Below are 12,799 nucleotides of genomic sequence, written 5' to 3'. Positions count from 1 at the left end.
AATGTATATATTGCATATAAAATGTATATATTAGCAGAAATTCACACTAAAATGTTGATGAATTTTTATGATGACTAAAATAATAATAATTTGCAAACTGATGTGGAAATATGGACAACTGACAAGTTTGGAAAAATAAGAAACTAAGAGAAACTAAAATTGACAGATTCAGCCACCCATAGTAGCAAGTCCAAATCTCTCTCCTTTGAAGGAGGGTCTTGATTCCACATTCAGTTATTTTATGTATCCAGTTAAAGTATCTCAGATGAGGGAACTGGAATAAAACCCATATTTGTCCATCAGAGTAGGAAACACTGAGCAAAACAGAGGAATAGGTAGGTTTAGTTTAGGGCAACCTCCTATAGTTACAAGGTTTCTAAGCAGTAATTTTTGAAACTTCTGTTATTTTCAGACCGCAATGAGTGTCTAGAGGTACCCAATATTTGTAGTCATGGAGAATGTCAAGACATAGAGGGAGGTTACATCTGTCGTTGCCACACTGGATTCAAAACCAATGGAGACCAAACTATGTGTATGGGTACGTATGAAACTACATTTTCTCCTTTCTGAGTTGTAAGAGGAAAGCTCTGTTTTGGGCCCTAATTAATCAAGGTAACAAGTTTCTCCATATCGGTTCATTACATTCCTGCAGTGCAGGGGTTGGACTAGATAACTCTCGACTAGATAACTTCCAACTCTGTGATGCTATGAGATGGCCGCATAGTATGTTGACTGCTAGCATAGGAAGTCTGTTTTTGGGGGAACCCTGTGGTCTTGAATAGCTCTGCTCCCCAACCCCCTCGTATTAACTTGGCTAGTGGGTGTTAGTGGCTTTGTGTTTCTTTTGAGTTATGGAATAATAATAATAATAATAATTTTTTATTTATACCCCACCCTTCCCGGTTCAGAAAACCAGGCTCAGGGCAGCTAACAACAAATTTAAAACACTTAATTGATGCAACAAAAAACAGCATAAAATACAGTATAAAATGTGAATAACAATAAATTCAGAAATCAAAAATCAATTTAGGGGGGAAATCCAACCAATAAACATTAGATGATCACCAGGGCTAGCTGGCTAAATTAGTCCTATTTGGGACAGCGAGGAGACCAGGGGAGAATTAGCTGTGGGATCCCAGAGCGGGTAATCTTCATAAAAAGGGGGGGGGGGAAGGAAGAAGAATAAAAGATCAGGCTAAGTTCAAATTGAAAGCCAGGCCCTGCGGAAGGAAGTTAAATCCTGCAGGGCCCTGGTCTCCTGGGACAGAGCATTCCACCAGGTCGGAGCCATCACTGAGAAGGCCCTGGCCCTGGTGGAGGATAATCTGACTTCCTTAGGGCCCGGGACCTCTAAACTATGATTATTTATGAACCTTAAGGTTCTCTGTGGGGCATACCAGGAGAGGCGGTCCCGTAAATACGAGGGCCCTAAGCCACAAAGGGCTTTAAGGGTCAAAACCAGCATTGCCTTGCACTTTCTGATTTTCTCATTTTTCTTCACAGATATCAACGAATGCGAACGGGACCCGTGTGGAAATGGCACGTGTATGAACACAGTTGGTTCTTTCAACTGCCGCTGTCATACAGGATTCATCCTTTCTCACAATAATGACTGCATAGGTAAGGAAGCCGACTGAGTCTCTGTGGGTTTTTGCACATTGCAACCATAGTAGTCACTAGGCCACTTGAGAAGGGCGAGAAAGGCAGCAATCAACATTGATGGTGTCATATTATGGTGCTGTTTTGGCCTTGTGAGCAGGCAGAAAAGACTGAGATGGAGCTTCTAAGCTGGAAATAACCCCCATCACATGCTCCCTCACTTACCTAGCACAGAACTGGGTGAGAAAGGAGCTAGAGTTGGGCGGCTTAATCTGCGTAGACACTATTACACCAGCTGTGTGGGCTCCTGCATAGGATTACCTGCGTGTGTAATTATGTATAATGAAATAGGGCACTACTAAATATCGTGATGGGACGTGGGTGGCGCTGTGGGTTAAATCACAGAGCCTAGGATCAGAAGGTTGGCGGTTCGAATCCCCGGAACGGGGTGAGCTCCCATTGCTCGGTCCCTGCTCCTGCCAACCTAGCAGTTTGAAAGCATGTCAAAGTGCAAGTAGATAAATAGGTACCGCTCCAGCGGGAAGGTAAACGGCATTTTTGTGTGCTGCTCTGGTTCGTCAGAAGCCGCTTAGTCATGCTGGCCACATGACCCGGAAGCTGTACGCCGGCTCCCTCAGCCAATAAAGCAAGATGAGCGCCGCAATCCCAGAGTCGGTCACGACTGGACCTAATGGTCAGGGGTCCCTTTACCTTTACCTTTCCAGCAACAAATATTGAGCTCAAAGCAGCTCACGAAAGCATCACTGAGAGTTTAAAAAAAACTTGAACATTGTAATCAAACTGAATAGCATATAAAACAAACAACAACAGATTCATCAAAGCAATAATACAATTCAATAAAGTAGTAGAAAATTCTGTTCTGTTCCCTCCCCCCCTTTTTTATTTCTCTCCCCTAACTCTTGCCTTTCTTATCTTTTTCTCCTTTTAGATATTGATGAATGTGCCACTGGAAATGGAAATCTGTGCAGAAATGGCAAATGTGTCAACAATGTGGGGTCTTTCCAGTGTATCTGCAATGAAGGTTATGAGATGCCAAGAGAAGGAAGGATCTGTATTGGTATGTCATGAACGTAACAGCAGTATTTGAGTGCCATGTTTTGTTCTGTATGGTAGGAGTTAGCTGGCAATGTTTCTCTGTGTGGAAGACATACAGAATGGATTTTCTGCTGAGATCACAGATCTTTATAGAAACCGGTACACTGTAGAATGCGGTTGATTATCTTACTGAAATGTGCCCTTCACATTATTAAGCACATATGTATTATTTACAGGTAGGTAGTCATGTTGGTCTGCCATAGTCAAAACAAAATAAAATAAATGAAATGAAATGAAAAAATTTAAAAAAATCATTCCAGTAGCACCTTAGAGACCAGCTAAGTTAGTTATTGGTATGAGCTTTCGTGTGCATGCACACTTCTTCAGATTATTTGTTAAACTTGCACACTAGGGCATTAGGGAATTCGGTCATAACGAAAGTTCTAACGAAAGTACCTTGGTTCTCAAACTGAATCTGTTCCAGAAGTCCGTTCCAAAACCAAAGCGTTCCAAAACCAAGTCACGCTTTTCTATAGAAAGCACTGCAAAATGGATTAATCTGTTCCAGACTTTTAAAAACAACCCCTAAAGCAGCAATTTAACATGAATTTTACTATCTAACGAGACCATTGATTCATAAACTGAACACATTAAACAATGTACTGTAGTCACACATTCATTCAGTCAATCTATCAGTCAATCAGTAGCTGAACTGGGTTCCAAACAGTCACAAAAAAAGAGCTGCAAAAACAAAAGCACAAAATAAATAGCAAAAACAGACAGACCTCGGCGTAACACTCAAAATGGAAGTGTGGCACTCAAAACGGAGCATGTTTGGCTTCCGAAAAAAGTTTGCAAACTGGAACACTTACTTCTGGGTTTGCAGTGTTTGGGTTCCAAGTTGTTTGAGTACCAAGGCGTTTGAGAACCAAGGTACTACTGTAATATCATCAATTCTTTTTGAGTTTTACAAATATCTTGCAACTAGAACTTTTCTAACCATAACACTTTAGGACATTTATCAAGTTGAGGTAAAAAGGACACAATCACCATCTTTGATCAAATTGCTTAATGGAAGTAAATGATCCCTCATCTTTCCTGACAGTAATTAGGCCCTTGCCCTAGTACATGCACTGTTTAAGAAACTGAGTCTTCTCCCTTGTTTTAATTTTGAAATGTCAGCTTTTTAATAAAACGAGCAGGATTAGGTCACATGAAAACCAATGATTGCTTTGTTTATATCTTCTTGCAGATATCAATGAGTGTGCATTGGATCCTGGCAAATGTTCACCTGGTACATGTCAAAATCTGGATGGCTCTTACAGATGTATCTGCCCCCCTGGATACATCCTACAAGATGACAACTGTAATGGTATGTGAAGATAATTCATTCACCGCAATATAATTTTAGATAAAAAAAGGACAAGTGTGAAATACCTTGTAGGGCAAAAAGTTACAGCAGCTTTTTTGGAGGGTTCATGAGCAAAGAGAGTCACAAATGATCGGTATATTTTCTCACATAATAATAAAAAATCAGAAATAGAGGGGAACCAAAACATGATACCATAAGTTGGGGCTCTATGGTAAGCCATGGCATTTTCCTTAGTGTCTTTTAATTTAAGGTTACCAGACGTCCCTGTTTACCGGGGACAGTCCCTGGATTTACAAATCAGTCCCCATACAAAATGCATTGAAGATGAAAAGTGTCCCTGGATTCATTGAAAAAAATCTGGTAACCTTATTTTAATTAATTGCCCAAGTGAGAACAGATTCAGGTAACTTGTTTGGATAGTGGCTGATTAGGGATCCCTCCAGAGGGTTTTGCCACCTTCTTCTTTCCCTATATCAGTTTTGCGCTTCCACCTGCAAAGAAAGCAGAAAAATGTCAGTGGGCGGGGGGTTTTGCACTTCACTGTTCCTAGTCCAGGGGATATAAACTATGGTACCCTTCACATGCCACCCACAGTGCCATGGGAACTGCTACATCGTGTTGCGATACCACACTGCTGGTTGGTGAATGGACCCAGTGTGTCCTGCCCACATGCTAAATGCCCATGCTTCTCAGAAGTATGAGATAGCACCATGGAGAGAAGTGACTCCCATGCCCTATGGGTGCGTGTGAATGGGGCTTATTGCTGTTGGCTATTTTCTGAGTCATGCAGAGCAAAACAGCGGTTTCACCCTTGAAGCCCTAGTGATGAAGTAGACTCCTCACACAAGACTTTGAAGAGAACTCTTTACTTGCAACTATTATAAGCCTACAGTCCAGTGCAATGAGTTTCACTCTCTTGAGCCCAAGAGAGGGTCTTCTTTCTTCTAAAAGTCCTTTGAAACAGTCTATAAATTATAGCTTGTCTGTCCTCACCAACCCCTCTGGACACAAAGTCTCCACACAGCAAAACAACCTCCACCTCCCACTCCTCCTGTCACTACCTAAGACACACACATACTCACTCACTGTTAAAGGGAGTTAACAAATTGACATGCCAATGATTCAGTATTTCTCTGACCTTAATCAGAGTCACAAGATTTTGCAGCTGTTACATTACGTTACATAGGTTTTCTTTTCCCCAGCACAATTCATTCTTTGTGAAATACATTTTCTAACAAATACAGTACCAGTACAAATACTAACAACTGCCGACCCCTATACCAACTTCCTGAAGCACCACAGTGGCGTTTTCTGTGTAGTGCAAGACACTGGCTTTATTATATCTTTTGTTGTTCATGGCTCAGTTTTGTAGCACTAAAATATAAATCCCTTGCAGATATTGATGAGTGTACAGAAGAGGCAGAGATCTGTGTCTTGGGCACCTGCAACAATACTCCAGGAAGCTTCACTTGCCAGTGCCCTGAAGGGTTTGTAGTGTCCTCAACAGGACGTAGATGTCAAGGTAAGCTTCTCTCTTATCTTTAGTGATTATTTTGTTTAGAACGGATGCTGCACTTCTGACGCGGCCTGTAAACTCTGGAGTTCAGTCACAACTCTTTGGTGGAAGAAGTGTGCAACTGGACCTTCCCTCTGCCTTTCGCACTTGCAGCTAGTAGAAGAAAAGCAATGACTCTTTCCAGGAACTTCAGGACTGTTGACTCCACCTCAAAATTCTGGCAGTAGTGCAGCCATGCTTGGGGCTAGCGGCTTTTGATTCCTTCTTCCCACAGAGAGTATGATTAATTCTGCCTAGAACAAGCATTTATCAGAATTCCAAAACCACTCTGTGGTTTGGCCTCCTTTGCTTGGGTGAAAAAGAGAGAGGAGGAGGAGGAGTGTTTGTGGTATAATTTTTGTAGCTGTATAAATTAGATACGTCTTACATCTTTTATACTTGTGGCTTTAGCCTTGCCCTGTTGAAACTGCTACTCCGCTAAAGAAAGCTGTTAAAAAGAACTTCTTGGGAACTTTGCTCAAGGAATCTGCGATTTCCTCTTTTATTCAGAGGCCCTTGATATGACTTGCTGTTTTATTCCGTGGAAGTATGGGAAGAATGATGTGCAAGAAGTGAACCAACTGGAGTATAGAGTTGGGAGAGGCCTTGTAGGCCAACTGACCCAACTCCATTGCTCAGGGCAGGAAAGCCACAGCTAGCATCCCCAACCTCTGCTTGAAGACCTCCAGCAAAAAAAAAGAGCACTCCACCCCTTTGTGTAATTGTTTCCATCATAAAGTTTCTCTTAACATCAATACGTTCCTCCCCACATGCTCTGTTGAAAGCCAGCTGCCTACAACTTGCATAACTTCTCTTCTTTGTATTTGAATGTGTTATTTGGTCTCTTCTATGCAATAGTGTTTGAGAGTGCTGTCATGCCAAGTACAGTGGTACCTCGGGTTAAGTACTTAATTCGTTCCGGAGGTCTGTTCTTAACTTGAAACTGTTCTTAACCTGAAGCACCATTTTAGCTAATGGGGCCTCCTGCTGCTGCCGCACCGCCGGAGCACGATTTCTGTTCTCATCCTGAAGCAAAGTTCTTAACCTGAAGCACTATTTCTGGGTTAACAGAGTCTGTAACCTGAAGCGTATGTAAACCGAGGTACCACTGTAGTAGTTCCAGTCTTCATTAGCTGTAGTAGTCAAAAATAACAATAAATAACCACAAAGACCCATCGCTGCTACAGGGACAATTTCTTCCATTTTGCCCCTTTGAGACATATTCTTTTCTAAACTAAGTATGGATATATTTTAATCCAAGTTGATGAGGAAAGTTTTCTACCTTGAGCCTTCTAAAATGGATAATTTCGTTTTGTTCAAAGAGCATTTTTAAAAGTGGCCAGCCCATCTGAAACCCCCTGCTTCCACCCCCTGCCTCAATATCCAGTTCTTTACACAGTCTATAAAGTTCTTAAAACTTTTGTGGTCTGTTTTTGACACTAGCTGCATGCATTTTTTTTTAAAGTTCTAGTGACACCCTGCCCCCAATTTGTTATTGTTATTGTCTCTGCCTCTGAACTTAAGAGAGCAAAGGGATTGCAATAGATGTACAAATTACCTTTAATTGATTTATTATTGCTAGCAAATATTTGGCTGTAGTATGTTCCTGGGTTAGGAAATGGAATGGCCTTTTAATTAATTTATTTCTGTTATTTATTAAATTTCTATACCTCCCTTCATCCAAGAATCACAGGGCAGTTTACAATATAAAAACACAAAAAATACATAACATAGTAACAAACAAAAGCAATACCCACCCAATTTAAAGGTGTGTGGAGAGGGAGAAAAAATGAGTGGTAGTCTTTGTTTATTAAATTTTAAATTACCTTACACTTCCTTCAGTATCTTGAAAAAAGCCACTTTGCAGTACTGATAATTATTTTGTTAAACAAGAAAATCATTAGTTGATTTTAAATACATAATTGTGGCTGATTGTCTCAGGATAAATAGTCATGGAGGTTTTCTTTCTTCGTTATTGAAATATTTTTTATAAATCCTGGGATGTTGCTCCTGTGAATCTCCAGCAAAACTGGGTGAGCAGCTGGTTTTGCAGCTGATACTCAGACTGTTCCTTTGCCAGCAAGAGAAGCTGCCAGCTGTCTGTCTGTTAGATGCTTGCGGTTTCCGTTCTGCTCCAGTGCTTAGATTACTCGGCTGGAATAACACAGTGTGGTGATACAAAACCAATAATGCTTTTTCTGAACGCCAGGCAGTTGTCCAGACACATCTGAAAGGAGAAAGGGACAGACCACTTCAATATTCTTTTTCTGGGTTTCTTTGATCTGATCTTTGGTTAAAAAAAACCCATTGTTCTGGAAATAGGCTGAGAACAAATTAAACAAATAGCAAGGAATTAAATAAGAGATATTGATGGATGCTTACGTGTGCCTGCCTTTTGTGTTCCATAAGTCAGTTCTGCAAATACGTCCTACCCAAATAATAATAATAATAATAATAATAATAATAATAATAATAGAGGCTATGGTCTGTTGTGCCTTAGTCAAGGGGAATGGAGTTACTTGGACCCTGCTGCTTCTCCCTGTCCAATGAGAGCTACAGAATATATTTCCCATCCTCTGTTATTTATATCCAATAACACCTTCTTTCTGCCTCTCTTGATATGCTAGTGAATAATCCTTTAGTCACAGACAGGCTGTTGCTCATGAAGAGGCTTCTCTTCTGGCTTAAAGGAATTGGCCACTTCCACACCAGGGCTGTTGTCTCCCAATGGCTCCTCTTCCTATTCAGCCTTCCGTCTGGTTCCAGCACCCTTGTTATGGACCCTGTTTCCATATTTTGGGACTTTGGCAAAGTGGGAATGCTCATTGAACCTCCATAGTAGTACAGTCGTACCTTGGTTCTTGGTACTCGTCCGTTTTGGCTCCTGAACGCTGCAAACCCAGAAGTGAGTGTTCTGGTTTGTGAACATTTTTGGGAAGCCGAATGTCCGACATGGCTTCTGTGACTTCCAACTGGCTGCAGGAAGCTCCTGCAGCCAATCTGAAGCCGTGCCTTGGTTTTTGAACTTTTTCGGAAGTCGAAGGGACTTCTGGAATGGATTCCATTTGAGAACCAAAGTACGACTGTACATTGAAAGTCTGAAAAAGAAGAAACACTTCTCTTACAATTTAAAAAACTCCAACTCCCCTCCTTGTTTGCCTTGAGGAAATTTGTAGTCATCGTGGTAACCAGGGACATAGCCTGCCCCAAGAAGTAAAACTGTGATTCTACTTTATATAAAGTATTTTATACTGCAGTTCTCTCCTGTTTGGTCTGGTGTGTTGAATGTTCCAATTGAAAGGACCTTTCAGGTATGTCAGTCACTACAGCAAAATTAGAACCAGCTTTTAATTGGAAACTTCATACTGTTCCAGCTGTTGGAGATGGATTGTTAAAATTCTGGAATGCTGCAAAAAAAGAAAAAAAAGAGTACAACTCGTTTGCTTAATGAGAACCAGAAAATACTGGCTAAGATTTGTTGATTGATTATGTAATTAAATGGTGTTCCTTCATCATATCTTGGAATTAATATTTACAGTATGCTTTTTCAGATAATTATTTTCATTGATTTAGCACTATTTGTTGTTTGCCTTTTTATACCATTTTATCATAAATTATGTACAAGTGAAAAGATGCTAATTAATAAATAATAAATAATATTTAGTCAGTCGATGCCCTTAGGCCTTGCACACATCTTGTTTTCTGCTCAAATACGGAATCAGAGGTATATACTTCATTAATTTATAGGTACTGTAACTGCAAGCAGTAAGTATAGATAATTAAGTTATATTAAAGTGTTACCATATATTTCCTATATGGTATCATGAGAACAGAAGACTGTCAGATAAATACCATAGAAACATAGTATGTTAACAATAGTACCAAGATCACCACCGTATGTATTGATCAAAACTTTATGTGTTCATCAACAACTTGCCTGGCTTTTTTGAGTACCTTCAACTGGATTGTTGTTTTTTTAAATACCTTAATATATACTATGTTTTTATTTGTTTAGATTTGAGAGTAAGCTTCTGCTTTACTAAATTTGAAGATGGGAAATGTTCGGCTCCTAAATCCAGAAACCATTCTAAGCAAGAGTGTTGCTGCAATATGAACGGAGAAGGGTGGGGTGACCCATGTGAACTGTGTCCAGGTGATGGAGAAGGTATATATAAACATTTCTCAATGGTTGTTGCAATCCCTACTCATAAGAGAAATTAGAAATGAACGATTCCAATAGAAACATGGAATAGCAATGGAGATAGGAGACATTTGTAAAGTTGTCACCTCGTCTTTAGGTACAAGATAACATTGAATTCATATCTGCAGCTCATTTAATAGCAGAACAGCTTTCACTTTCCTATCTGGATATAGGCAGTGCCTCTGGAATGTGTAGAAAGACACAGTTAGGGCCTCCTCACATAGTGGGTTAAATCCAGACATGCCCTTCTATATGTGGTAGGCGCTTTTCACTCAGTGAAATCTGTTTTATACCTCACAGTAGAGCATTGTGTAAGAAAAACAAAAGTTAAGTCAAAGGTGGTTGTCTGCTCACTCAAGTGAAAGCATGAGACCTGTCACAGAGCCATTCTGTTACAGCGCTGCATAAACTGCTATGTAGACAATTTGCTGAATAGTACTACAGAATGTTTTTCTTACATTTGTGGATCTTTTGGATCCAGGTCTTCTGAACAATGGCGAGCAGCCTGTGGCCTGTGGGCTATATAGGGCCTCTTGATTAATTTCACACGATGTGAGTCTGGCCTTGCTCTCTGCACCACTTCTCTGGGAATTGCTTCCCCCAAACTATTGCTCACCTCCCCTGCACCTGTTGTCACCTGTTTGGAAGTTACAGAAGAACCTTGGAAAGTGTTCTCTTAGTGCCAATTAATTGATAGGCATGCTGCCAGTGTTCCTTCCTAGCTGTCACCTGATGTCAAATATGACCCAGGGAAGGATCCATGCTGGCCAGATCAATTTTACCACCTTTGATGTAGGACATTTGCCCTTGAGGGAATTCAGCCCTCAGCAGGGGGTGGGGGGGGGGCAGGGAGGGAAGCCTTCCCAATTCCCTGCTTTAGAAGATTTTCATCAAGGCTATGAACATTTTAATGTATCAGATGACAAATAAAAGTTGCCACATTAAGCAGGTTTGTTCTTCTGATTTGACTTACAGAAGCTTATCGTCAAATTTGCCCATTCGGAACCGGCATGCTGGTTGGCCCTCTTGGCGAACCAATTGGTAAGTAATTAGTGCTTGGAGTATTATTGCATTTGAGAGGTTTTCTCTCTGCCTTGTTTGAGAATGTCCCTTTTTGTCAGATAAAATCTCTGCTCTTTGCAGTTCTATTTATTTTTCAAAATGTATTTCCTTCTGGGTCAAGATGCAGTTTCTGCAAAGCTCAAAGCAATCTCAGTGAACTTTTTTGGAGCTGGTTTTCCTGGCCTTTCTCTGCCAGAGGAAACGTTTGACACTCTGCACAATGTCATGAGAGCATGGAGTGAGCAAGTCTCTGCTCGGTTCTTTTCTCCTCTCTGTGACAACAGCAGCTCTAAAAAGATACCCCTAAAGATTCCCTCCTCAAAAAAGAGAGAAATGAACTTCAAGCAAATGCCAGGGGGGAAATTGCCTCCTTGGCATATAAAGCACTGAGACACCACTTGTGCTGCCCCACCAACTGCTACTGGTTATAGGATGGCACCCCGCTATTTATATAGCTCTGTTCCTATGCCTGGCACTTTGTAGTGAATGAAAGAACAGGTCCCTGCCCCAGGGGTGTTACAACCTAGACAATGACTCATGGGCAACAGCAGGGAGAACAGAAAGTTGAGGGAACTTGGGGGAGGGGAGCACAGTTGGAGGCGGAGAGCAAGAGAACAAAAGAGAAGGAACTGTACGAAGACCTGAAGGAGGAGGGAGAAGAGAAGAAAATGGATAGACAAGATACCTGAAAGAAGGAGGGAAAGGGACATAAATTTACAGTACTGTAAAAGTGGTAGTCCTGTGCCTGTTTACTCTGGAGTAAGCCCCACTGCATTCAGTGTAACTTACTTCCAGGGAAGAGTACATGGGATTGCAGCATAAAAGAAGCATTATAGAAGTTGATGTTCACTGATGTTGTGCCACATAACCAATGGTGGTTTGAAGTTGGCTAATTTGTGTGCAAGAAGGTGGTGGTGGTTGTTCACAGTAAAAACTGTTAAATAATTTGTGATGTGTTTGCCTGCATTTAATTGTTTACATACGTTAAGAGTCAAATGTTCTTGCCACTCTGTCCATAACTGTGAACTATGTACAGTGCAGAAGCACCTATCTTTTCATCTTGTATTTATGGACGATAAATCAACCACTCCTCGCCTTGCATTTATTAACAATAGAATGCAATTCCACACAGGATTCATCAGTAAACTTTTCTTTCCCTTTTCTGTTTGGTTAATTTTGGGGCTAAGATGCGGATGAGTGTAAGGATCCAGATAGATGTAAGAATGGGCAGTGTATCAACACAGATGGCTCCTACCGCTGCGAGTGCCCATTTGGTTACAACCTTCAAGGAACTGAATGTATAGGTAAGTCATGGCACAAGTATTTATTCTGCTGTTGGAATTCCTAAGCCAATGTAAAATGCCTTTTGCTGTTCTCAAATGAGTATTTGGGTAGGGGTGTGCTTGCGGGAAATGAGGTCCACTTGTGCATCAGGACTTTTCCCTCTTCTTGTCCCCACAAACTCCCCTCAATATTTTCTGAGTTTCCTCCTAAACCTCCAGAGCAGATTTAGGGGACACAGTGGGGAGGAGAAGTAGAGAAGTTTCCTAGCATCAACAGACCCAGTTCTGCATGCATAATAACTTAATTGAATCCTGTCCTCTGTGAGTCTCAAAATCTGGCAGGTTGCTGGAGTTGCAGGCTTCAGACTATTTTATGACATACTGTGCATTTGTTTTTCATGTTTCCAGATGCTGATGAATGCTCTGTAGGAAACCCATGTGGAAACGGAACTTGTACGAATATTATTGGAAGTTTCGAATGTTCTTGCGAGGAAGGGTTTGAGCCAGGACCGATGGTGACATGCGAAGGTGAGTGCCACTGACTCCTTCCAGAAAGGACTGAGTGGGCTTCTTCAGAAGGCATGCTCAGTCCTGACATCCATGCTTTTCAGTAGGCTGTTGTTCTCATTAGTGAGAAGGAGTGAGATAACCAAGTAGTGAGTAAGTCCAAT

General features: G+C 41.1%; 1 protein-coding gene across 4 annotated transcripts in view; it reads left to right on the top strand.

Annotated features, from left to right (window-relative positions):
* Positions 1–12,799, top strand: part of FBN1 (fibrillin 1) — a 216,037-nt gene that overhangs the window by 180,949 nt on the left and 22,289 nt on the right. For all 4 annotated transcript variants that reach the window (XM_083712342.1, XM_083712344.1, XM_083712343.1 and 1 more), the window contains 9 exons: positions 413–538; positions 1,504–1,620; positions 2,549–2,677; positions 3,908–4,027; positions 5,424–5,549; positions 9,598–9,747; positions 10,759–10,824; positions 12,033–12,149; positions 12,537–12,656. In XM_083712342.1, the coding sequence (XP_083568468.1) occupies positions 413–538; positions 1,504–1,620; positions 2,549–2,677; positions 3,908–4,027; positions 5,424–5,549; positions 9,598–9,747; positions 10,759–10,824; positions 12,033–12,149; positions 12,537–12,656 (1,071 nt within the window). The remainder of the gene's footprint in view (positions 1–412; positions 539–1,503; positions 1,621–2,548; positions 2,678–3,907; positions 4,028–5,423; positions 5,550–9,597; positions 9,748–10,758; positions 10,825–12,032; positions 12,150–12,536; positions 12,657–12,799) is intronic.

The sequence above is a fragment of the Podarcis gaigeae genome (assembly GCF_964106915.1).
Source record: "Podarcis gaigeae genome assembly, chromosome: 14".
Lineage (NCBI taxonomy): Eukaryota > Metazoa > Chordata > Lepidosauria > Squamata > Lacertidae > Podarcis > Podarcis gaigeae.
This window is presented reverse-complemented; position numbering and strand designations above follow the sequence as displayed.